The sequence below is a fragment of the Peromyscus eremicus genome, chromosome 1 (genome assembly GCF_949786415.1).
Source record: "Peromyscus eremicus chromosome 1, PerEre_H2_v1, whole genome shotgun sequence".
NCBI classification, from domain to species: Eukaryota; Metazoa; Chordata; class Mammalia; order Rodentia; family Cricetidae; genus Peromyscus; species Peromyscus eremicus.
Window position 1 is genome coordinate 110,625,963 of NC_081416.1, and position 27,642 is coordinate 110,653,604.

Here is a 27,642-nt window from a genome sequence, read left to right on the forward strand (position 1 = left end):
CTGTGTAGTCTTAATAAAAGTCAGATATCACGGTGAAGGCTGAAAGATCAGTGAAGCAGAGCAGCAGCCACTAGAAACTTCTTACCTCTATGAAATCCCAGACCAAATGGGCAATCCTGTCTCTATGAATCCTCAGACTGAATAGGTGTGAGGGTCCTGTCTCCACCTGCTTTATATTCCTTTATATTCTACCTCCCTAGTGCTGGGATTAAAGGCCTGAGCCTCTCAAGTGCTGGGATCAAGGGCATGAGATCCCAAGCACTGGGATCAAAGGTGTTCAGTCTCATGCAGCCCAGGGTAGGCTTGAACTCCCGATCTTCCTTCTTCCTCCTCCCAAGTGCTGGGATTAAAGGTGTGTGATACCACTGCCTGGCCTCTATGGTTAACTGGTGGCTAGCTTTACCCTCTAATCTCCAGGCAAGCTTTATTTGTTAGAGCACAAACAAGATATCATACAACACAGCCTGGTCTATGAAGTGAGTTCCAGGATAGCCAGAGCCACACAAAGAAACCCTGTTTCAGGGAGCGAGGGGTTGGGAGGGGGGAAGAAAGCCAACTCTGAGAAGCATCTGTTATATTTCTAGGGTAAATAAATGGTTTCTTCTTGTTTTAGGAAATAATATTTAAGAAGTCTTTGTATCTGTATTCAGGCCTCTGCAATTTTTCTATTAAAAAAAATACACATGAAGTATTATTGCACTGGATAATTGTATTTCAGAGAAGTAAACACCAGAATCATTTTTGTCTATTCTGCTCTGTGGTATCCTTTCTGTTTTCGCTTGATTCTCCTTTTATCCTCCTGGGCTCACCTCTGGAGTGTGGGTTCCCCATTTCTACCAAATGTCCAAGTAGAATAAGGCCTGGCTAACGTCAAACGTGAAGCCCTGCATTTAAGACTAGCAGGCACTGCAGGCTTCCTGCGGCCGAACCTGCCTGTCAGACACTTGCTGGTGGATGAACCCAGTGTTCTAGCGAAGGCCTCTGACTGTAAAGATGTGGAGCTTCGAGCCACTGTCGCCTGAACTGTAAGAGCACTTCACTCTGTATATTGGACTTTTGCCTGACAGGATACTAAAACCTCCACGTACAAATTTATTGGAAAGCAATTTATTTTTCACCAAGTTAGAATCTTGGGGTAGAAAAACACAAACTTGTCTGGATTTTAAAGTTTTCAACCCATGCTGTTCTTCTTCCAAGCTCCACAGAGACCCCTAGTCATGAAGCAAGGACATTTTGAAATAAATACAATATTGCTTTGTTTCTCTGCCCCATTGTGATTTACATACGCAGTGGAAAATACTGAATTGAAATGGTGGGCATAAGGTAGGGTGGTTTTTGAGGAAACAATTAAGATGGAATTAGAACTCTTTAGACTATGATCATTTCACAGGTTTATCTGTCTTAAAGAAGGAAAATGCATAAAGACAAATAGTATGGATATGTGCACATGGAAGCATGTGTGCACACACACATACACACACACACACACACACACACACACACACACACATCTTGTTAGCTGCTGCTGCTGCTGCTTGAAGGTGGGGATAGAAGCCAGTGTGTGCCATATGCTAGGCACATGCTGTCTCTTTGAGCTGCACCCTAACTTTTCTTACATTTAGGATAGGCTTATTAATGTTCTATGCCGTTTTTTGTTAATTATTGGATAGTATGCATATTTAAGGTATTTCCTTAATACAATGTTGTGTGTATATTTTTACCTTTTGAAGCTAGGAAAGCGAGGACATTTTGCAGAAACTCAGCTTTTTTTTTTTTAAACAAATAGTGAATGCAGTACCCCCTTCTCATCCACTATTCTTAACTCAGATAATTTTCACATGCAGAAGTGTGAAAAGTGAATTCAGAGCTAGGTAAGGTCTTTTGAATTAAAAAAAAAAATTGAATATTTGAGTATTTAGTTCCCTCACTAGTAATAAATGTACTTTTATGTTGGGAGAAAGACAGTTATGCAACATTATACTTAGAATATATAAAATACCTTCAGTGCTCCTTGAAATCAAATATTCTAGTCTGTCATATTTAGTATATATTTAATAATAGGGATTTAATTTGAGGCTTAAAATTATATTGAGACAATACCAAGTTTGAGTGAACCATGAATTTGTGGATAACATTTTATGTCAGGGATTTTTAATTTGTGAGAATTTTTATTTTACATTTATTTATTAAATCTGTATGTATATGTGTGGGCAAGTGTGTGTTCCTGTCATTTCTATTATGGGTCCTGGAGATGGAACTCAGAACATCAGGCTTGGCAGAGGATACCCTTACTGAGCCATCTCACTAGCTCCAAGTTGTGAAGAATCTTAAAGACCATTCCGTCCATCCTCTTCAAAGTTTCATTTGGAAAACCCAAGATTCAGAAACAAAGTTCTTTTTCAGTCCTACAGTAAGATAGCGAAAGGGCTGGAATGAAGAATCAGTTTGATAGATTCTACCCATACTTTATTATGAAGTCTAAAATGGTAATGAATATTTACCTGGATCAGTGAACTGAGCATTTCAACATTGCAGTTAGGCCACATATGTCTGTCTAAACTTCTGCAGGCAAACTCTTCATTTCTACAGACAGTCCTGGTGACCTTAAGACTGTTGTGAGTCTTAATGTCAATGGCTCGACTAAGGAAAACCGAATAGCAGCAGCGGACGCTCCTTTCTCCCACATTCTGAATTATGGGTACTATACTACTGTCACCTAAGAAACACCTTCTGGATGGCTTTGCTGTGTTGAGTGAGCTCTCTGTTTGGACACATGGTCCCTTCAGTTTTACTTGGCTTTTTATTCTTCCACTCCTTACTGAAGCAGGTCAAGAGGGGAGGTTGTAGTGTTTATAGTAAGAATGAGTTTTTGTCTTGTTACAGATAGCTTTATGAATTCAGATGCTTTTACTCAGCCAGTCTTGGTGTGTGGGCATTGTGATCTCACAGTAAGTAACAAGGGCTGAGGTAGTAGGGTCATAAAATACAAGTCTTGCCTGGGCAGCTTAGTAAGAACAGACTAAAACAGTATTTCAGAAGCAGACTGGGGGTGTAGCTCAGGTAGAGCACCCTCCAGTCATGTGTGAAGTGTATGAAACTGTATGTTCAAATCCCTCTACTGTAAACAAATAAAGAAAACCAACTAATTAAAAATGGTTTTAATCTAGTTTGGGGCCTGTTATAGTTTCAGCCTTAGTAAAGTATAGCAGACTCTGATCATTGGCCATTTTATAAAAATGCGGTATATGTATGAATTTGTATAATTTTTTTTATTATTATTTATTTATTTATTTATTTATTTTTTGCTTTTTCGAGACAGGGTTTCTCTGTGTAGCTTTGCGCCTTTCCTGGAACTCACTTGGTAGCCCAGGCTGGCCTCGAACTCACAGAGATCCACCTGGCTCTGCCTCCCGAGTGCTGGGATTAAAGGCGTGCGCCACCACCGCCTGGCGAATTTGTATAATTTGAAGCTGGAAATCTTGTCTAAATCTTAAAAGGAGGAGGAAATGCCTGCACGAAGAGAGCTGCTTCCACAAAACTCCCTCCAGAAGCACTCTGAACCGGTTCCCTACCATCCCCCTGCTGCCCTCCAAACACACTCCTGTAAGCAGTCTCCTTTCACCCCTCCCACCCCCCAATTTCCCATGCAGTATCCCATGCATAGAGCTGCTGCAGGTCTGACCTTCAGACTCCATCTTTCCAGGAGACCTGGACAGAAGGAGCCAGCGCTTAAGGAAGCTCCTCCACTTCTCCCTTGCTGAATCCTTTCCAGTGTTGTTTCCTAATTATCGTCATGGCTTAGTCTCTCCCTGGGGCTCATTTGTCAACCATGCATCTTAATTAAAGAGTTATTAATCCTGTACTCAGTGACTGCTCTTGGAGTTTTATAACTATTTACTTATTTAGTTTGACTTTTTTAGTTGTAAGCACCCTGCACTTGAGCCTAGAGCCTTTCCTTGGAGGTTTTCTTGTGCTCTTTGGCTGTCATTAACCCCTCTGCTTCCCTCCATCTAGAAACACGTGGATCTACTTCCTCTCACCAAGATTTGCTTTCTTTTCCCCAGAAGTCCATATGCTTGGCATCATATATAGTGTCTCTTTAACTGACTGGCCTTTTTATATTTTTTTTAAAAAGATGCTTACTTTTACAAACTTACTTGCTCTGTTTTCATTGCTGAATACTATTCTCTCACATGTCTCCACCACAGCTTGTGTCTTCATGTGCTCACGACCTTGAACTTGTTTCCAGTCCAAGTCACAATTTCATGTGACAGTTAATATTACGTGTGCCCACTTGCAATTTGTAAATCACGGTATGCCAATTTTGAAGCATGGTGAAATCAATATGGTATTGATTTCAGGAAGATATTGTCTATTTCACCACAAGATTTAAGCCAGTGAGCCTGCTGTGAGTCAGGACTGTTCACTGTTCCTGCCCTCTGTGTACAAGGTGGCAGTTACAATGCTGTTACTGGAGCTGCGGGAGCTGTAATGACCGTGCAGTGATAGTACGTAGCATTTGAGCCTTATAACATCGGCTCCGTTGTTGATGTTTTTCAGATGGAGAGTCAGGTACAGCATTTAAACAGCCTGCTCATGAACCTGTTGCCCTCTCTTCTGACTCTAACTCAGTGCGCAATAATTCCTTGTTGAACAAATGAGTAATTGTTTAAACAAGTAACGTTTGTGCCATTATTCCTCAGGAATAGTGATAATTACAAAAGATGGAAGGGAATACAGCTTGTCCCTCGGTAATGACACTTTCACTGCCCTTCCTTCTTCCCACAGTAAAGAATTGGTGTTGCTGTTAGTCACCTACACACTGCAAAATCTGGCCCTGAATTGTAGTTGGGTGAAATGGGGGTTTTCTGTGTGTTTGTGGTGGGGCAGCCTACCTAAATGTCCTATTAGATCGTGCTTATTACGCTAAAGCACTGGAGCTTTTTGACTTATAACAAATAATATTAGTTACTTACATTTATAGTTCATTAAGTTTGATATTTTATCTTTGTAAGTTCTTTTAGCTATAGTTTTGAATTATTTTTAGCCTTACTGGAGTTTTTTCTTTAACATCTTTTGATAAGCATTAAATTCTATGAACATTATTGTGTGGCTTCATCTTCTAGATTAAAATAAAAGAACAGTACACGTTTTAGGTATTTTTAGTATATGTTGATTTCAACAGAATTTAGTTGGTAGATTGATATTTTGGCAGATATTACTAAATGCGATTATATTAAAAACAATGAGTGGTTTGAGTAGGGAGACCATGCGAGTCATCCTACTCCTGTTAGGAGTGTGGCCTTTCTCTTAGAGGGGAAATTCATTCCTGTTTTCACAAAGCCGGTGCCAGTTCCTCTTCCAGTCTTTCCTCATCCCATACTGGAGTCACCTTAACTCCACTGTTTCTGATACCCAGTTACCTCTTTTTCCAAGTGACATGTACCCCTTCCTCTTCTTCTGTTTCTACTTTAGCCTTTATGTTGTGCCTTGACCTTGATACCAAAGCCAGGGTTGGGTATTCCTCCGTTGTGCTTTGCTCGCACCATGTGCTGTATATTAAAGTACTTTCTGTAATACCGCATCAGTTTTTATTTGTGTGACTACTTCTCTGGATTGTGACACTGTTGCAGGACATTGACAGTGGTTGTTCCCAGAACCTGAGGAGTTGCATGGTAGATAGTAATTGCCAATAAGTATCGAAGGGTATGATTGAGCGAAGAAACGATGAAGCAATACCAGCAATATCGTAGCTGCAATTGCTATGGTCTCCTCTCCTTTGCTGGATTGCAGTTCCTGGTAAAGTGGTGAACATGCCTGCCAGCAGAGCCTTACACCTTAACCTTGATGCATTCATATACAATGGCAAGTTTATTTCATTTGTGGGTTTAAAAACACCTTTGCCTGAGAAGAGGCTGGAGCCCCCTGATTCAGCTGCATATGTTCATGTCCAAGTGTAAACATGTACCAGCTCATCAGTATGAAGAAATGAAAGTAGCTTTGTATGATGGTTGAGTCCTAGGAGCTATTGATAGGCATTAAAGTACTCAATTCAAACCAATTGTTTCAAAAACTGAAAATCAAAATAAGCATACCCCAGAGTTTCTGCTATAAAAATGAATTCAAGAAACCTGGTGCCCAATTAGGAATATAATTGCTATACAATGCATAGATTTCTTAATTTCGTCATAGATTAAATTTTTCTTTCAGCATATTTTTACTAAGTGTTTTATCTGCTGGGCAAAATTGTTATAAGTTGAATGTAATCAGAATGTTCTGAAATGTCTGAACAATTAACAAATCAGTAATGAAGGCAGCTTAGACTATACGTAGTAAATGCATATGCTATAAAGTAATACCTAATGTGCTATAAAAAATCCTGTTACTAGAAAGAGTTTTAAAACTACCCTGCTTAAAGTTAGTGTGAGAAACACTGACGATTGGTATCATGTTATGCAGGAAAGGGAGTTTTGTTTTGAATTTCCTTAAATGTTCCAAATAAACATAGCTGATCCTTGGCAGTTATGTGTTTGGCTTAATGGTGGACAGGTGCTGTTGCTCACAACCCTTTGTGGCGCCTGCACGGGGAAGCATGCCTTGCCTTTCTTGCTGACAGTGTACCTGGAGTTGTGGTGTGCGTTGGCAGAAGAACCTAAGTAGAAGTGACTTACGTTTAATTAGAAGCAGGAGTCCAGTTTTCTTCATTCTCCTTCTTCCTCCTTTGACAATTCACACTCATTCCAGATGGATATCTCTCTATTACACTAAGATACAAAATAAAGATGGCCTCTAGTCTGCCATCTAGCCCTTGTTACTCATGTGGCGTGAGCAAAGAGTAAGCTTTTGTTGTTACAAGCCATTGAGATTTTGTTTCTGTTACTTAACCCAGCCCTCTGGTTCCCAAGCTTTAACATGTACCTGCATGAGACCCACATGGAGAATTTATAACACAAGTTGTAATCCATCCTTGGGCTCCACTGTTAGAGTTCCCGAGTTCTGTGGATCTGGAGTGTCTGTCTGTGCCTTCAGTAGGTCAGTGGTAGTGACCAAGGCTTTCTATTTCTGATGTGGAAAGTGGCTGTTGTGGAGGGGAGGCAGGTTAAAAAAAACAACAATAACAACAACAAAAAAAAAACAAAAACAAAAAACAATCAAACAAACAAAAAAGGCAGCATGGCTCTTGACCAAAGTTTGCTTTCAGGCATGGCTTGAAAGTTTGGAGCTGGGCATTTGTTCCTTTAAAACTCTCCGTGCCCTTTGTCACTTGTAAAGTTTGCTAACACCAGTTGAATGACTGCCATTGTCTTGCCTGGGTCTGTGCTTTCCTTTGGGTACTCTCAGATCCTTTACTTGTCCTGGTCTTTCTTCTTCACAACTGGAACTCAAGCCAGAGAGCTAGCCAGTTGAGATGGACTTCCTGTTGTCTGGTGTTAGATGGAACCAAACTGGGGGCACTTCACCTCTCTGGCCTAGGCGTCGTCGTCGTCATCTGTGAAATGTAATTACCTCAGGTTACTGCAGTTCCAGTTTTTGTTTGAAATTTCTGACATCATTCTCTTGTTTAACAAGACTGCAGTGTGTGCTGGCTTTCCCAGTTTCTATTGTGCATGTGGCAAGTTATTCAGAAGAAGTAAACTGGAGTAGTTTAAGTGAATGGTTTCCCATTTAGGGTGATTATATTGTGTAGGTTCATCAAAATAGTTCACCAGAAAGGTTCATCATAGGTTCATCAGAAATAGTAATTTCCAAAGGCTTCTAAAATGCTCAAAGATGCATATTTTATTTATTTTCTATCTCAGACTTGAACTTTGGGGTTAAATGAGCATACATTTCTGAAAAATGATAAGACTAGTGTTGATATTTTAGATAGCAGATCATTTTATTCAGTGTGAAAACTCAATTGTTGTATTAATGACATAGATACCAATATACATTCGAAATACCTTAATATGATTCAAAAATTCTATTTAACTAAAAAACACTTGGTTTCATTTTTTCTCAACATTTATGGAAGGAGAAAACTATCAGAGTATTTGCTATTCTTGAGGTCCTTTAAAAATTGGTTTAATAACACAATTTCACTTACTGTAAATAGTTTTATTTCTAGCCAATGCTGTGAATTTGAGTCACTTGCTAAATTTTTCTTGGACTCACATGAAAAGTCATTTTTATCTTACTTGGTGCTACCGTTGGTGTGTCGAGGGTGAGCAGGTGTTACTGGTGTGCGTCAGGCAGGCCCTTCAGTCCAGTGCCCTGGAAACTGCAGTCTGCTCCTCAGTATCTTCACACTTGACCACTGCGGTTCTTCCCATTCATTTCAAGACGGAAATCTATCCTATTGACATTTCTCTTCGGGCAAGTCTTGGCTCCTGAACCACGAATGAAGCTTGAGGCACTGCTTTTCTTGTGTGGATTTTAAGCAAAAGCCGTTCAAGCTTGTCCAAATTTAAGGAGAAATCTGATTCTGTTGGAGTTGTTCCTGTGGGTGTAAGCCCAACTGTTTCTAATTTGTAAGTGGGACACACCAGAAGACAGTGTGGCAGTAATTATCTGGAGGCTCAATCACTTGGTTCCCTGCATGCTGCCTGCCTCAGCGGCATTCTTTGGGTTCTTGGGGATCAGCCCAATCCCCAGGGCTCCTAGGCATTAAATGAGTATACCATAAAATATTTATCTGAGTCAAATGCAGTATTGTTGATTCACTTGAAAGTGCACTGAGGGATTTATTGAGAATATTTAGAGTTAGAATTGCTCATGAAGAAACAAAACAACCTTTCCAAATGTAATTGTTGTCTCCCAGCCCTAGACTGCTGTGTGTGAGGTAACTCATGATAAGAACACATTAATTATTCCGTTTTTCATGTTAAGTGGTATATGTAGGCTGAAACGAAGCTCTATTTAATTGTTTGAACAATAGTAGGTATAAGAGGAAATCCTGCTATGTATATTTAGGTAATGTAGTGTTTTAGCCCCACACATCACAGGTTCTGAAGAGTAACTTGAAGCAATCAGTTGAATCTATTAGCTACTATTGTATGCATTATGATAAAGATATTAAAATTTTAAAGCATATAAAATGGAATTTGTTCTATGTCAGTTTTCTTGTCATTTACATAGTAGGCGAATGTAATAAAATACACAATTATTGGTAAAATCTCATATATTGAATTATAATTTAGTACTAAGGTATATTCCTAATTTCGAAAATGAGTTGGGAAAATGAACTACAAATCGTTTTTATTATTTTGTGGGATTAAAAAATTGATTCATATTAAAAACAAACTACATAAAATTGCATTTTTTAGATTTCCTGACTTATGTATTGAGGGTTTTGCCTGCATGTGTGTATGAGCACCACATGTGTGCCTAGTGCCCATGGAGGTCAAAAAAAGGTGTTGAATCCCCTGGAACTGGAGTTCTGGATGGTTTCGAACTACTGTATTCCTGCCAGGAACTGAACCCAGGTCCTTTGCAACAGCAACAAGTACTCTAACCACTGAGCTCTCTTCACCTCCATGAGTTCTCTTTACAATGAGGACAATTATGTTCCCTAAATTTGAGGTATTTAAGTAGACATTTATTCTTTTTTGACTTCTAAATTTTTCTGTTGGATTCATTCCAAATCAAACTGTGATTTTGGTACCAATGATACAGCAATTAAAATTTTCAAAACTTTGATAATACATGACTGTTATTATCATTGGTCATCTTTCCATAACACCAGTAAAAATCTTAACATTTGAATTCTGAGTAATTTCTTTTAAAAACAATTTTGTTTGTGGGCCGGAGAGATGGCTCAGTGAGCAAAGGCTCTGGCCACCAAGACTCAAGACCTGAGTTTAGTCTCCAGGGCCCACCTGGTAAAAAGAGAGAATCCTATTCCTGAGGGTTGTCCTTTGATTTCTGCATGTGCACTGTGGCATTTACACACACACACACACACACACACACACACACACACACACACACACGCCACATTAAAATGTAATTTTTAAATGCTTCCATAAAATAAAGTAACTTATTTTTGATACCAGTAGTCATTAATACTATTAAAATGAAATATTTTAAGAATTAGCATTTTGCACAACCATTTTAAATATAATTTGTCTTTCCTTTTCCATTTTTATTTGTGCTTCCACATAGTTACTGTGAGGCAGATAATTTAAAGAGCTCATATAAAAAACTAGAGAATTCGAAGGTTTGAAATGATGATTTGAGTACTTAAGGCATTATGTAAAGCTGCCTGCAGTCTCCAGGCTATCAGCAAATGGCCTTGTATAGTAGATGCTCAATTAATGATTGTTGAGTGGATTAAGGTAGAGTGTTACTACTAGCCAACAGTTTGGTTTCATGGATACTGTTCAGTGAGTCTGAACCAGAATAGACACAAAAGTGTTGCCTTTGATCCACCTTAAATGTCCCCTCCCCATAGTGTGTGTGTGTGTGTGTGTGTGTGTGTGTGTGTGTGTGTGCGCGCGCGCGCGTGGCCTTGCAGTTCTCTCAAGGTTGGTTAAGAAATCATGATTAGTATCTATAACCTTATAGATACCAAGATTTTCTTATGCCATGCGGTGTTCCTGAAGAAATATTGTAAATGAAACTTAGGAAATATTTTATATTGTTTGCATTCACCCAGTAGTTGGAAACTGAGCAGACAGAACTTCTGTTGCTATTCTTTCTCATTGTTCTTAGTTTCCTGGAGAACAGAGAGTGAAGCAGAAGCAGCAGTTGACAGCATCCAGTTTCGTGCTGGCTGGTGCAAAGGAGCAGAGCACTAAGTGTTTTACGGTTTTGTAAGGTTACAGACCTTAGCGCAGAAACATCAAAGCTCAAATATCGTGAATATTTACTTAACAAAGCATAATGTAACTTTCTGTTAGTGACATTCTGAATTCCCTGTAAAATGTATATTTAGAGGAAAGCTTGACAAAAAGATTGCTTCCTAGGTCTCAGTTCTTCCAGGGATGGTTCTCTAGTGACATCTTCTGGTGCAATGTTGTAATGAAAATCACAAAATCTCATGGAAGTAATTTCACAGGAATCAAGTGAGCATGGGAGAGAAAAAACATTCTGTGCAGAATTGTTTCTTTTACTATTATTTGTACATCTAACTCAACACTTGGACATTTGATCAAGAATGTTATTTTTGTAACTTAAGTGCTTCCCGGGATGTGGCGTGCAGTTCCACCTCGCACCTTTGATCAGAGCAGCATATTGACTGAGGCTTTTGTGCAAGAAATGGAAACCCCTTTCTCCTTTGTATTTACTGGCTTTTTCTCATTACATCTTACATTAGCACAGAGCCTTGCAAATGTAGAGCACGAGTAGAATTATAGTTAGTTTGTATCATCTGCACAGATTGAATATTAATAGCAAGTCTAGGTGTACATGAGTTGAATGTGTTATATTTGGGGACACTTGAAAATAAAATGAGACTCTATTGTAGAGGGTGATATTATTTGAAGAAATTGATGTGATTTTTTTCTATAAAAGGGTTTTGGAATTACACACACACACACACACACACACACACACACACACTTGACATTTCTTTATATATACCTGTTTCCTTCTTTATGGTTATATCTAGTATGGTTGTATCTAATCTCCTGGATTTCCATACTACATAAAAATGAATCAGCCGTCTTACAGGATTCCCAAACTTGCATAGCCAGCTGATGCATCCTTCACACTCTGTTCATTCAGCTCAGGCACATCTCCCTCTTAAAATATCCAAAACAGATTTCATTTTCTCCCTGAATCCTATACAGTTTCTCACGTTAGTAAATGGCATTGTGTTCTCTTTGCTTCGATTAAAGATCTGTCAGTAAGTGGTGAATTCTGTCTCTTGTTTGCCCCCACATTCAAACTATGAAGAAATTTTGGCAGCTCACTTCTGACATACATTCACATTCTTCTTTTCTCTTCCATCCATGGTCACCTTCCCATGCTTCTAACTCTGCTCTCATATCATCTGCTTTCCACTCAGGAGCCAAAATAATTCTCATATGACTTAGGACAGATCTTCCTCTGCTGAGATCACCCCAAGGTGCCTCCTTGCATGGTAGAAAACTCCCTCCATTTTGTCTCCATGACTGTATTCCCTGCCATGATGCCGCTCCCCTGTTCTGCTCCAAGTCTAGGAACCACAGTGGTCTGTCCTCACTGCTCTGTACTTGCTGTTTCAGACTGAAATGTCCTCCTTTGGTTCCTGAAAGTTTCCGATCAGATTATCATCCTTTGCCTTAAAGAGACTCTACTTGACCCATTCTGGACAAAAAGAAGGCCTAGCTCTTCACCAGCTTCTCCCTCCCCAGCCTTGCTGGTTTTTTACCACAGCAGTTATTCTGTGCCTTATATTGTTGCTGAATTTCTCCCCTAATGTGGGTGTCAGATGAGAATGTGATGTTCTTGTGTCCACGGCTACATAATGGAACCTAAGGCAGTTCCTATACATAGTAAATACCCAATATGTAATGAATAAGTACTTACTGGAGACTTGGCTTGATCTGCATTGTAGTCACCCAGGCCATAGACGTGAAGAACCTTCTAATGGGGTCCGCTTTGTTGGAATCTTTATATCATGCCTTTCACATTTAACATAGATTTCAGTAATGTTTCATAGTTAGGTTAATACCTCCACAATACACTCAATGTCAAAATGTGGGGCCACATTTTAAAGATTCTTCTTACTTTATTGTTCTTTTGACCCTCAATTACCTTCACAAACTTTATACACATGAATGGAAGAAAGAATAGTCCCCTTTGAACACCTGTTAAGACTTTATCAATATGAAGTGCTTCCCACAGGGTTCCACTGGAGAACCAGACTACCATCATAATGAAATTGCAAATTCATTTGTGTACTCCCCTATTATGCTTGAAAGCTACTTTGTGACGTTCGGTCTGCAATTAAGTTGAACTGTGCAGGGTCACAAGTACGCTTCGCTGACTGGACCGAGTGGTCAGAATTTTTCAACTATTCAACACGGCACAAAGACAAATGGCTATCTTTTAACAACAACATCCCGAAGCCAAAATTTGTTCCCAGCTGTACATCATCTTTTAATGGATCCACTGCTTGCTTTTCCCTAGTCAATAGGCCCCTTGCCCACTCCTTCCCCACTCCACCAATCTAGATTAGGGCTTTAAAATTATACTTTCTCCTGATGGAAAAAGATAAGTTTAAGAAGTTTAATAATGTAATTTGCCCAAACACATTTTTAGTTTAATTTATAAATTATTTTGCCCCCATGCCCATGCTGTGTATATATTTATGTAGTATATTACTTAAATTTTATGGTTACATTTCCTGCTGTTAACATGACCACTAAGTCTGTCATGCTGCTTAACTGAAATAAATACTTAAATGTTTTAAAACATCTTCACGTGGCTTAAATATTTTCTAAGAGTCTGGGTCATATCCAGTAAAATATATTTTAAATTTTAAGGTAGTCTATTATTTTGTATATTTCCTTTTTTTTAAAGAGATTTTGATAATAAATATCCAAAATCCCTTTATGACTGAATATACCAAAGGCTCTTTGTGGCTATAATCATTTTTGCATGAACAGCTTTTGAGTATTACAAATGTCTTTAAGTCTGTTTTAAGTACTTAATGTTAATCTGAGAACCTTAATTACAACATAGCTTGTATCCTTCCGAGTTAAAGACAACACAATAGGAGGAGGGTGGGAAGGGGAAATGCTTGGTTTTTAAGTCAGATTGCCATTGCCACTGCCACTACCCCACACCTGGAATTTTGCGTCTTGTTAGTATGTTAGTCTGTGGCCCCCAGGAGGTAAGGTTGCTGCAGGTCTTGAACCCCCATGCAAGTACAAAATGCACGAAAGTCTTCCTACAGAACTGTGTTGTTATCAAATGGAACATGAATGAAGGGTCCAAACTGAGCAGCGATGAGAAATATTCAAGAACTACTGTTTGGATTCTTCTCCTCCCCGTCTCACTCCGTCCCTGTCCCATGTAACCTGTTCTCTCGGCCTTCCCCAGAGGTTCTGTGGGATGTTGAAATGAACTTGAAGCCTTTCTGTGCCTGCTCCACTCTGCTCCATGTTGCACTGCACCCACTGATGAGAGAGAAGTCAGGACCTTGAGTTGACATTCCCAGGATCCTCAGGGAGTGGATGTGCTCTTTTCCTTCACAGGAAACCAGCCCCCAGGGATAGGGTAGGATGAAGAGTGTTTTACTCTCCCTTTAGATCCAGATGGAGCCCTTAAAAGATTGTCTTCAACCTTGGCTCTGAGGCTTGAGCCCCACTATGTTCCTGTGCCACAGGGGGCCTTTAGTAGACCAGTTGCTTAAGTAAAGTGACTCACTGCAGTCTCATTGCTTATGTTGCTACCAGAAGATTCCACATTCTAAACCATTTCTAGGAAGATAATGCCATTTAATACATACTTTAGGTTCCTAACTGTGTCATTGATGACTGCAAATCTTTGTTTTAGGTGCAAAGATGGTTTGAAGGGCTTTACGTTTTCTGCACTTAGGTAAGTAACAGTCTGTTTTTGTGTTCAAAGACGGCACAAGTCAACTTGTTAAAAATATGAGTCTATGTAATTTCAATAAAAATTTATTAACTTAATTTTTAATCTGGCAACAGTTTTAAAAGTCACAATAGTATTTCTTTGCCTTTGTGGATAGTTGAGTAATTTCTCAGACTGAGTTATGGGTAGGACTTACGGATTGTCAAGCACAGTAGATCTTAAGTGTTCCTAGAGTGTTTGCTTTTTACCTCCTCTCTTAGCATAGTAATTGGCCTATTGTATATACTGTGTAGACGTCAGTTATCACCATTATTGTATTTTATAGCTCAAAGCATTTTCATGAAGTAAGCAATTAATTTTTTGCAACACTATGTGAAGTTTGTTGTGTGTTGAATGGAACCATTCACTTACATCTCACTGTACATACTAAATCCAAACCCCACATTTTCCCAGTTGGTGTCATTAAGCACTACCTATTTTATTTTTCGGTGTCCTTAGAGTACTTGCCTAGTGAAGTTTGGTAGTATGGCATTCACTGCGAGTATTAGACAGAAAAGTTAGGGTGTGCCTCAGTGCTAGGAGGTCTAAAGGATTGTCTTACATGGTATTCTGAGGGTCAGAGGAACTTGCACATGGGGGTGTTTTAGTGCAGGGCTCACACACAGTGAACGTTCAGGTTGCTGGCTCTCCGTCTTTCAGAGGATGCACATTTGAGGCATAGCATTAGATAACAAAGGGTGAGGAAGAGCACTGTTCATAGAGGTGAATAAAAGTGTCTGTTGGAGAATATAAAGATAGTTTTCACTGGTGGAGTCAGAGTGTCAAAGACTTAAGGTTCAGGGTAGGGGAGAGACTGATTTGGATTTGATAAGTGGGTGGTAGAGAGCTACTTAAGGTTTTAGAGGGAGACAGTTAACCATGATTTAAAAGGTAAGTCCAGCAGAAGTGTTTGGGACATTGGATGACGGAGAGTTAGAGGTAGGAAGACAAGATAAATACTGGGACTTGCAGCATAGTGGGATGATTCAAGAGAAAAATATGTGTTAAATGGAAGAACGTGAGCATTAATAGATGGTTTTTTTCCAGCTATTACAACCTGAAAGCTAAGTGTGAGTAGGAGGTTGGCACGGACCCACAGATTGGATAGCATGATGGGAAACTGGTGTGGGATGTAAAAAATAAAACAAAACAAAACTTGAATCTCCCGTGTGAGTGTGAGTGTTTCAGGGTTTAGTGGTGGAGCACCTTCCTGGAAGGCGTGAGGCCCTGGATACAATCACCAGGGGCCGTGGGGAGAGGCGGGTTAAGTGAAAATTGTGATAATAAAGCTGTGATAACTAGACTTCTGAAGCCATAGTGCACATAAAATTTTTTACTTTACATTTTTCATCAAGAGATAAATGAGAAAATAACTATTTTTGCCTTTGTTCTTTTTTCCACATTTTTTATTTTTAATTTTAAAAGATGATAAAGCATGCTTTTTAAACTGAAAAGATGATTTTCTTAAATTATGCCCCATTTTCCTAAGATTCCTCAAATCCTTAGAAAATCTTGAGATATTTCAGATATTTTTGTATCTCTTCTTCATGTACTTTGAATCAGGGGCTAGTTTGAAATGTTTGCACTAACTTTTTCTGTGTTATCAGACAATATTCTAGAAAACCATTCATTGTTACAAGTACTCTTGTTAAAATTGTTAAGCATTGTAAATTGTTGCGTTGATATGGTACATGTCCTTCTACTAAACAAGTTGGATTTCATTTTAGATTGCCTGTATTGCCCATTGATCATTCTTAGAGATATAAAATGGCACAGAATTCTAGTACCAAAAGTGAGATTCTGTTCTTATTGTCAAGTTTCATTGTCAAAAATAATGGCAGGGCAGTGGTGGCACACGCCTTTAATCCCAGCACTCGGGAGGCAGAGGCAGGTGGATCTCTGTGAGTTCGAGGCCAGCCTGGGCTACCAAGTGAATTCCAGGAAAGGCGCAAAGCTACACAGAGAAACCCTGTCTCGAAAAACCAAAATAAATAAATAAATAAATAAAAATAAAAATAAAATAATGGGTTAATGTGCATTGTTCTCGGAGGTTTCTTAAATTATTACCTGGCATGATTTTCTAATCTGCATATTCCCATTATTGCCTGTCTGATTTTTATTATAGCCACATACAGTGAGTTTATAGCCTGTCCCAAAATACAAGATTTACAATTACAGAAGGGAGAGGACAGAAATATACTTGTAGTGGCCAAACTTAGTAAGTATAACTTCTCGGCAGTATTAACCTTTTATGAGAAAATGATATTCCATGCCTGATGGATTTGAGGATGCTGGCCACTCTGGAATTTAGATGAATGCAAATAGAAGCAATTACCATCAGGCTCAGGGAAAGTGCTCATCCTCTGTAGATTATAATTCCTCTATCTTGAAAACACATTGTTTTGTGGAGGAACAGTCCCTTTGATCTATCTCAGCCATTCATAAAGCAGCCGAGTTTAATATCTCCTGCTAGAGTAAGCAGAAAGCTTTAGAATATAAAACTTTACTCTAATTCAGTACCCATGTTTTAAAGCATTCCACCTGCAAGAGTACATAGGCTGTAAAGATAACATACATTTACTATTTATTTGGTTTTTACTTTGTCCCAGATGTGTGCTATGTTGAGAATGCACAGATGAATGAGTTAAATACATGTCTGCCTTCAGAGTCTATGGAGAGGACACTATTAATTATAATTGTGCTGGTGCTACAAATGAGGGACCAGATTTTTCATTTGTACATTTCAGCCAGAACTAACAGTGTTGCTTTCCAAATTGTAGAGAGAAATAAAGACAGAGAATAAGGCAGGGACATTTCAAAGAACACTTAGATTAAAAAAAGAAAAGTCGAATGCTCTAAGAGAAAAAATTAATTTCACTGATGATTTGTTTTTCCCCTATGAAAAGGAGAGTGATTGACAGTACAGAAAGAAGAAGGATGACTTTTTTAAAAGCAGAAAAATGTATTTATAGACCTGTAGGGAAGAATGAGCCACACAAGAAGAGCAGCACTAAGGCATTGGCTTACCTGCAGGGGACCAATCTCTCAGCCCACTGAAGTTAACAACAGTCTGGTCACATGTTAAACTTGGAGTTTGCCTTTAACTCAGTAGGTCATAAGCTGGTGAAGTTCTCTGTTCAGATCTGCACTTTAGGAAACTTCCTCCGGAAATTTTATGGAGAAATTATCTGTCTGTGCAGATACGAATAGAAGGCACTGGAATAGCTAGAGGCAAGGGAGAAGGGGCGTGGCTCAGTGATTGAGACATCAGACTCTAGACAGACAGCTCTGTGTCAGTGGTCACAGAGTGTGACTTCTGTGCACAGGGTGGTCACTCATGCTAACTCATGGGAAGTGTAGTACCTGTACTGTTGGTATGGGTTCAAATGATATACCATTTATAAAATGCTTGTTGGCACTATGCCTGTCATGTTGTCTTAGTCAGGGTTGCTAGTGCTGTGAAGAGACACTGTGAACACGGTAACTCTTATAAAAAAAAAAAAACACATTTAATTGAGGGGGCTCACTTACAGTTCAGAGGTTCAGTCCATTATCATCGTGGTGGGACATGGCAGCATGCAGGCAGACATGGTGCTGGAGAAGTAGCTGAGTGTCCTACATCTTGATCCGCAGGCAACAGGAAGTTTTCATATTCTGTTTGTCACAGGTCTCAGTCTCAGAATGTTATTGGAGTAGTATTGATCCTCTGTTGAATTGATATTTTAGGTATGGATAGACTTTCTGAAAGTTCAGAAGGTGGGGAGTTCCTTAGGAAAGTTCAGCTGTTCTTTGTAACAGCAGTGACTCTTACAGTGGGGTTCAAAACAGTGTGGAACTTCTGAGAAAGCTCACTTCTCCAGTGGTAGCTAATGGTAGGAACATTTTCAGTTGCATTGTTTTGACAAATGGTTGTCTCCTCTATGTGTTTGGTCTTTCCAAAGAAAAATAAGTAGATTGGAATAAATAACAATAATAAGGATATGAGGGTAGATGAGTATTTCTGGTTTTATTCTTTAGTTACCACTATTTTTTGTTGCTGTTGTTGTTTTGTCCAAGACAGAGTTTCTCTGTGTAGCCCTGGCTGTCCTGGAACTCACTCTGTAAACCAGGCTGGCCTCATAGATCTGCCTGCCTCTGCCTCCTGGTATTAAAGGCCTGTGCTGCTGCTGCCACCACCCAGCTTAGTTAGCACTGTTTTCCTGGAGACCTACAGTCCCTTCCTGTGCAAAGGAATTTTCCTAATGCCACCACTTATCAGTAAAGATACAGATATAAGCAAGAGTGCAGGGAAACCACCAACTTGATCACTCCATGGGTGGAAGGAAAGATTTATTTGGAGAAATCTAAAGCTGCCATGGCTGTCTCCTGGGGTGCAGAGGATGGGATGGGAAGGTGGGGGAGCCTTGCTGGTTTTAAAGGGAGCAGGTAGATGACTGGAGGAACAGGGAGGGAATCTGTAAGCTGAAACAGCCTGGGAGTTGAGAATAGTGAGGGGGAAGTTCATAGGCCGGAAGAGCCAGGACCTTTGCTATGTGTTATAGATAAGTGCTAATATAGGATCTAGATGCCAGGACCTTTGCTATGTGTTATAGATAAGTGCTAAGAGGGAACTAGATTTGCCCCACTGGAGTGTGGGGAAATGTGGGAAGTAGTGTCTCTGACAGAAACTCACTACTTCCCAAGGAGCCGAGGAACGCCCAGTGTAAGCTTCTGTTTATCCTCTAGCAATCTCTGTGTTTATTTGGTCAGAGTTCAGTGGGGGTTGGGGGCTGTTTGGACCTAATAGCCATCAGGCATAAACTGAGTTTACTCTGAATGAGACACTAATTCAGTTGTGTAATTGTGATTGACCTGTGGATCCAAACTGGCCTGCTTCTCTCGAAAAACTTAAAGCATGTAATACCTTAAAGAATGTCCCAAGTGCCTCATAGAAGTCCTGTAGTATGTTGTAGTTAATCAATTTGATTAAAAAAATAAGCATATCAAGTAAATTCAGATTTTTAAAATCTTTTTTAGAGTATAATATTATTTAATGTAAGTTGTGAAAATAATGTTTTAACTAAGAAACTCCCTAAACTGTGTTTTTATTGAAACGGTTTTTTTCCTACTGAACAAAGAGAGGTGAAAATGACTGACCCATGCTCTCTCCTCCAGGTTTATCGTAGGGAAGGAAGAGATTCCCACGCATTCTTACTCACCAGAGACAGCATATTCGAAAGTGGAACAGAAGAGGGAGACGCACAGCAGGAAGCCAAGAGGAATGAATCTCATCGCTCTGGTTAGGACGCTTGTGGATTCCATGTGAGTGCTCTGGCCCAGGGCTCTACACTCAGCCCCTGTCTCAGGTGGTCTCTGTAGATGCTAAGACATGTTTTCCCTCTGCAGGTCATGGTGTTACTCTTTTGTTCCCAGCAAAAACTATACCTAGAGTTTATTAAATGCGCATGATGGCAAGGGGATGTTCCTCATTCTTTCTATGGGATGGCATGTTATCACATGCCTTTAATATAGCGTTTCATGGAATTGAAACCCTCTTCTGTTCATCCTGGGCAGAGTTAAAGAGGCTTGGGAATGGAGGCGTCAACACATAGCTCGTGCTCCATGGCTGTCAGACTGTGGAAAAGAGAGACTATTTGCTGAGAGAATCAAGATGGTACCGGAGTAAGGAGCAGACCTTAAGTAAAGGATATTTCCTAGCAGTGAGAATATTTAGGGCTCTGGGCTGAAACATTTATGTGTATGTTATACAGAAAAAGAAATCTGTAAATTCGAACATTCATTTTAATTTTAGCATAGACATTTAATAAAGTAAATTTAATGGTTTAAAATTATGGTATCAGCCAATGAAACGGTCATGGCAGTGATATTTTAGAACAGAATGAGTAGGTAACATCAAGAGAAATGGGATCATTTGTAGGAAAGAATCAGAAAGCTTGCCTTTGATTCCTAATTTGCCTCTACCAGCTCTGTGACTTTGGACAAGTGATTAAAACACCATTCTTCACAAAAGCCTTGTCTATTACATGGGGTTGACAGTAAATGAAATGGCATGTGCAGAATTGCCTGTTGGACTGTATAGGCATGGATGATACGTTTTTGCTGAATTCAGTATTTTTGTCTTCATATTAGTCTACACTGCACAGAGAAGACAGGAGCAGAGAAAGGAGGTGTAGAGGGCAGGAACAGGTGCGCCAGTGAACTCACTAAGCAAATGAAAATAAGTTTGGGTTGCCTGAGTGAAGAAAAGAGAAGCTTCCCTTTAACGGAAGTAACTGAGAGGGTCAAATGGATGAGGGTGCACGGCTCCTGAGGTCAGCGCTGATCTGGTCACAGAAGTGACTGCAGCAGGAATCAGGGAACATGGTGAACGGATGAGGGTGCATGGCTCCTGGGGTCAGCGCTGATCTGGTCACAGAAGTGACTGCAGCAGGAATCAGGGAACATGGTGAACGGATGAGGGTGCATGGCTTCTGGGGTCAGCGCTGATCTGGTCATGGTAGGCCCTGCCCGAGCAGATACGGTCAATCCACTCAGGTGAAACTACTTACAGAATTATATGACAGCAAAGCTTAAAGTATGAGAATAGCATTCTGTGACACTGGTAGCCATTCTAAGTGACCAAGGAAAGATCACATGACAATACTGCTAATTTTGGCACTTAACTTTGCTGGCAAAGTAGTCCTGGTAGCAAAACCTGACCTGTCTTTGAAGAGGACACTTAAAAGTATGAAGAGTGATGGTTTGCACAAGGCAGACTTCTCTGGTTCACCTCTGTTCGAGCTTCCAGCTGTAATCACTCAGCACTTCCACATGGCCAGATATGGCATATCATTCCCATGACATAAGGGCTTATGTCAGAATGAACATGCCGTCGCCTTTGGCAAGGAGAGGCTGCCTGTATAATCCAGCTGCAGTGCAGAAGTGGGCTTCTGAAAGACCTTGCTAACGAGTTAGCACATGGGTCGGAGAGGTGCAGAGCCAGAACGTTGCTCTACAAGCTGGTTATACCCAGGGAAGAGTTTATGTGCTCCCACAGCAGAAACAGCCTGGAAGAAGTTATAGAGACTGCTGACTTTGGAACTTGAGCCCTTCAAAGAAAATGAGAGCGATCGAGACGCATATTAGTCGACTTACATTTTTAGGCTGAGGGTGAATGAGGGGTCATAGAGTCAGTGTCCCACAAGAACAGTAGTCCTGGCAGAAATGTTTATGTGAAACACCAGACTATAAGTGGTTTATACTTAAATCACAAATAACCTCTGAGTTCCCACATGATTCCTATTTCCATATTTATTTTAATAACTGAATTTTGAATTCTGACACTTTATCAGGTTTCTTTTCCAGATGTTTCCTCTCAAATATAATTAAGTATAAATTCCTACACCGGAACACAGTCTCATTATGATTTTGTTCAAATACTGACTTCACGGATGATTTATAATCATCATACTCTGCAACAAGAGAATTAAAGCTCCCAAAATTTGGTGGTGAATATAGACAGTATATACATATTTTTCTCATTCAGTCACAAATAATTGCCAGTATCGTCTTTCTGTTCCACAATCGGGTATTTTAACTGTGATCACATGTTTTGTATGAGGTATTAGTGATAAAATAAAAACGACAGTCTCTTAACTTTGCTTCTGTATGTCATTAAAAAAAAAAAAAGCCGTAACCATTTAGAGGGAAAGTGATATTCTCCTCCTTTATCGGTAAGAAAATTTGAAATAGATTTGCAACACATTCATGCGCAGTGTAGACACACGCATGCACAGGCACACTAAGTGATGCATACATGAGCACACATACTTTCACTGTAATTAGTGTCATTTTTCTGGTCTGATTTCAGATGCAAGCATGGACCAAGGCACAGGTGCTGCAAGCATTATGAAGATAACTGCATATCCTACTGCATTAAAGTGAGTCGATGCAGGTGTCTACCTGCTGTTTGCTAACAGTGGAGGCTTTATACCTAAGTAACTTTTCTGTAGGAATTTCTAAGTAAATAGAAAAGTTCACATTAATTCTGCTGCCGCTTCATTTGTATTTGACTTAAATTATTTTTCTGGTATTATCTTACTGAATAGAATCTGCCTGTATAGCTCACCATTAAGGGAATTAACCATGGCCACTCACACAGATTCCCTATTCTCTAGGGTACTTGGCTAGTAGTGCAAAACTTCACTTCCTGCCTCCTGTCTCCTCTCTCATCACCAGCCCTGGAAAGAATATCTGGGACAGGTGGCACCGTCTGTGGTTTTGAATGGTGCTCACAATTCTGATGCGTTTCAAAGGTCACTGTTAAATCTTACAATGTCTGGATTTTTGGCTCAGTTGGTAAGAGTCAAGTTATGCAAACCTCAGATGGCAGGAATCTCTGAATGGTTGTGTAGAACTTAGGTACCGTCCCACATCAGTGCTCCTAAGTGGAATGCCAAGGCTCAGTGTTGATGGTGACAATTGCCCAAGTCCACACTCATCTCCGAATCCTCAGAGTCGTGTCTGGGGCTAACACAGTAGGAAATGTTTTCCTTGTGTGCTGTCCACATTAGATTTCCTCCTTACTTTCTAAGTGGCAACAACAAATAAATCACAATCTACTGGCTAGTAAAGAAGGAGAATTCTTTCCAACAACATAGTAAGTGGATTCAAGAGGAGAATTCAGGCAGGGTGTGGGAGATGATATTGAACATTTTCTGGAAAAAAAAAAAAGAGTGAGACTTTCCAAGCAGTCAAAAACCTAGTGATTCTTTGAAACACATTCCAGTGCTAAGTACTTAACAGTTTATGAAATGAATGTTACATCCGTGAATATAAAACTATTTAGAGACATGTGGGAGAGGAGTTTACACTATGAAAATACTTGGAAGTCTCTTTGCTTGTTTTCGAGCATGTCTTTCTATGTAACCCTGGCTGTCCTGGTACTCACTATGTACATTAGGCTGCCTCTGCCTCTGCTTCCTGAGTGCTGAGATTAAAGGCTAAAATACTGAAATTTCTTACAAGGTGTGTCTCATTATGGTGGTGCCTTGATTATTCCACATGTTAGGCTACCACACTTAGTAAATATTCACATTAATTACATTTTACTCAGCTCGCTCTACTCTCAACTGTCTTCATAGGAGCTTTCTTCTGCCCACCTCCTTGCTGGCTCTGTGCTTTCTTTCGAAACTGTGTGATATGTTTTCATGATGGCATCTTCTCTTTTGTGTCTACTTAAATGTCACATCCTCAGTAGCCTTTCTTTATTATCCAGTCTAATAGAAGTTACTCTAGTGGCCTAGTATTTCCCGTAATTTGTAATTTTATTAGTCTACCCATTTGTTTTCTTTTTCCATGTGAGATTGTAATGCTCCACAAGGCCAGCACTGGCTGCCATGTCCCCACATCTGTGTAATTCTGGTATATAATAGACAGCCATGTCCCCACATCTTAAATAATTCTGGTATATAATGAACAACCAGAAAATATTGTCTAACTACATGAAGGTGTAAAGGATTGGTTTTCAAAAATGTTTTTGTTTATTTTATCTTTTGAAAACTGAGTGAGAAAATTAGACTGTTCGTCATTAGCATAATGTTATGGAGATAAAAGGGCTGTTTCAGTATTGAACAAATACTGGGCAGTTCAAGTGAGGCAGACCCATGGGAATCACAAGTGACTGGCCTGTTTCCCCTCTGGGTTTTCACCAGGCTTTAGGAAAGTCAGTCAATACTTTCTCATAGCAATTCAGATTTTTCTTTTCCTAGAAAAGAAAATTGTAAGCTGGAAAATATAAGCCTGACCTTTTGGAATTTAGCAGGCAAGCCAAGGTTGCCATGGGGTTGGACAAGGCAATGGGAAGACAGTAGCCAGTGTCTTCAAGCTCAGTTTGGTTCACTACAAAGCACCCATCCCTTGTTTTAGCTTCATGTCCATGATAGGAATAAAGACCTAGATAGAGTTCCCATCTCCTAGGAGATTGCTTTAACTGGGTTATTTAAAAAATATGATATCAGAGCCACAAACAAATAATGAAATTTTCTTCAATTTAAAAACAAATCCATGTTTACACTGATCAGACAGTTTCCTATTAAAATTTCCCAAGGAAGTTGGTTTTGTTCACATTTCTGGGGGGAGATTTCTATGCTTGTATTTCTAAACCTCACTGTGGTTATTGTCAACCAAATGTGAAGAGATGGAATTTTCTCTAGGGTTTCATCAGAATGTTCAGCGTGGGTTACCTGATCCAATGCTGTCTCCGGATCCCCTCTGCATTCAGGCATCTGTTCACAGAACCGTCCCGGCTACTCTCACTCTTCTACAACAAAGAAAACTTCCAGCTGGGGGCTTTTCTTGGATCCTTTGTTAGTATATATAAGGTAAGCTTATCCAAAAAGAAAGAAAAATGGGAGATAAAGAACGAGCTGGAGAGATGGCTCAGCAGTTAGGAGCACGGGCTGCTCTCCCAGGGGACCAAGGTTGGATTCCTAGCACCCATTTGGGGCTCACTCACAACCATCTGTAACTCCATTTCCAGGAGATCTTGTGCCCTCTTCTGCCCTTCATGGGCACCAGGAACACATGAAATATACGTGCACACACATACATACATGTGTACATGTAGAAAAAAGTCATAGACATAAAGTAAAAGTAATGAGTAAATCACTTTTAAAAAGAGAAATAAATGGCATGGCTATTGTTAGAATAAGGTATGTCTTAATTCAGCTTTGGTTTTATTTGATGGTGCTTTCTGGAGTATTCATAAATATCTTCGCATCACCAAGTATAAACAATATATTATGAACTCAGGTTGGAGAAGCTTGTTTAGAATGTTACTTAATATGCTTGAATTTATACCCATGTTGTATTTATATATATTTTTTTCAGAGATTTATTTTCTTTAGTTTTCAATACATAGACATTCTAAGAAAATGTTTATTTCCTAACTAAAATGTAATAATATTCTGTGTAATTTTTAAAAATAATTTTAAACATTTAAATCATTTTCAACATTTGCTGTGTGGTTACTCATTTTAGAATACTTCTGACCTTTCTGGCAGGTGGCAGGACTTGGCCAAAGCTATAGTGGTCTTCTGTTGTAACACATGAGCAGTGTTGTAACATTGTAAATGAGCAGTGGGTTCCTCTTTTGTCCACTCACACTTCCTGTCATGCCACCTAAAGCAGGGAGTCCTCATCACTTCATTCTTCTGCCCCTCTTTGTGTGTGTCTGTGAATGCCTCCATGTGTCAACAAGCCCACAGCAACACGAGTGTAGAGATCATCCTTGACGTGGGATGTTGCAGTGTTCATTAATGGCCTTCTGTTTAGTGGAGGCCGCCAATGTGTTACTCATAACACTGAAATATATCACTATCTAATTTTAGTTTGTGAATTTTAAATCCTGATTCTAAGAGATAGATTGTTGATTTATGTTGACTTATAAGCATGTTTCTAATCTATGAATTTTACCTTTGGATCTTCATTTTAAACATTGGGTTTCTTTTAGACTATATATAATTGGTTCCTTCCCCCACTGAGATAAGATCTTACTCTGTAGCTCAAGCTGGATTTGAACTCCCACCAATACCCCTCTGCATTGGTCTTCCAAATTCTGGGATTATGCGTGTGAGCCACATACCTCCACTTAAAACCTAATTTGATAATTTCTGTGATTTAATTAGGGTGTCTAGACTATTTACATTTCAGCTGTATATAGTATGGTCCAGCTAAGGGCTCTAGTATCTTACTACTTGTTTTGTGTTCCATTTTTTCCTTGTTATCCCCTTCTTATCTTGGGCCGTATACTTTTATTGGCTTCATATTATTCCTGCTGACTTACCATTAACCCTTATCTTTGTAACAGTGTTCTCCTTAGCGTTTAGAATATTTGTTTTTGATTTATCAGGTCAAAATTAGCTAGTACTATCACTTCATGTACAATGTGAAAATATTACACTGTACATTGAATCCCTTTCTAGCCCTTGTGCTGTGCATTTATCTTTAAAATGCCCAAACTCCACAGTACATTGTTAATATTTTTGTTTTACAGTCAACTTGTTCTTTAAAAAGCCAGAGAGTAAATATTGTCGACTTTGGACCATGTGATCTCTGTCACAGCCGCTCAGCTCTGTTTGTGTAATAAGAAAGCAATCACAGGCAAGGTGTCCACAAATGAGCATGTTGTATTCCAATAAAACTTACCATATCAGAGTTAGAATTTCATAGGATTTTTACATCATAAAATATTCTTATAATTTTATCCATGTAAAACTATTAAAAACAACAACACCTTAAAAGCTGGCAGAATAGCACCTGCCTCCGTTGCAGCTACTCTGGAGGCGGAGGCAGAAAGACTGAACCCAGAAGTTCTAGAAAATCCTGGCAGCAGAACCAGGCCTGATGTGAAAACAGAACCCAAACAAAGAAACAAACCAAAGCCAGGGTTACCTCCCAAGCCATAGGAAGCCACACGGCAGGCCATTTTTAGCTAAAAGGCCCATAATTTGTTGAATCTTGCTTTGGCTGACTAAAGATAAGGGAAACATGTCTTCTAAATTTACCCTTTTTCTCATTTTTTCAGCACTCTTCATCTTTTTATAGATCTGAGCTTTTGTCTAGTGTCACCTTCTTTCTGGCTGCGGAAAGACGGTTCTCGCAGTCTGTGTCTGCTTCAGGTGAATTTTCTGTCTCATTGCCACTGCTGAGAACCAGTGTCGGTGGACCGGCAAACTAACTTAACAGATGTGTAATTAATTTATCCAGTTCCTTCGCTTTGTTAAGATGGAAATGACTCTTTCCTCCGGGTCCAGTATTTACGGAGGCACATTCGTGGGCTGGCTTTTGAAAAGCAGTGCAACAGTGTGACACATGATTTTAGTCAGCCTATGTGGGCCTGTAAGTGCACTTCCCGGTCAGGGGTCCAGCTTGTTTCACACAGGATCCGGTTGTTGAGAGAATCACTCAGTGCAGTTTTGTTCTCATGCAATTTCCCCTCTCAGAACTAACGTAACCAAGACCATTGTGCTTTCTCCTGAATGCAGGGGACGAGTTGTTTCCTCCGCTGGATCCGGAACCTGGATGACGAGCTGCATGCTATTGTGGCTGGTAAGTCAG

The 27,642-nt window shown here is 39.6% G+C and overlaps 1 protein-coding gene across 6 annotated transcripts in view; it reads left to right on the forward strand.

Moving 5' to 3' along the window:
* The window catches only part of Tmem135 (transmembrane protein 135), a 207,130-nt gene that overhangs the window by 169,494 nt on the left and 9,994 nt on the right, over positions 1 to 27,642 (forward strand). For all 6 annotated transcript variants that reach the window (XM_059271733.1, XM_059271754.1, XM_059271761.1 and 3 more), the window contains 5 exons: positions 14,467 to 14,508; positions 19,699 to 19,845; positions 22,394 to 22,463; positions 24,738 to 24,905; positions 27,570 to 27,633. In XM_059271733.1, coding sequence (XP_059127716.1) covers positions 14,467 to 14,508; positions 19,699 to 19,845; positions 22,394 to 22,463; positions 24,738 to 24,905; positions 27,570 to 27,633 — 491 coding nt within the window. The remainder of the gene's footprint in view (positions 1 to 14,466; positions 14,509 to 19,698; positions 19,846 to 22,393; positions 22,464 to 24,737; positions 24,906 to 27,569; positions 27,634 to 27,642) is intronic.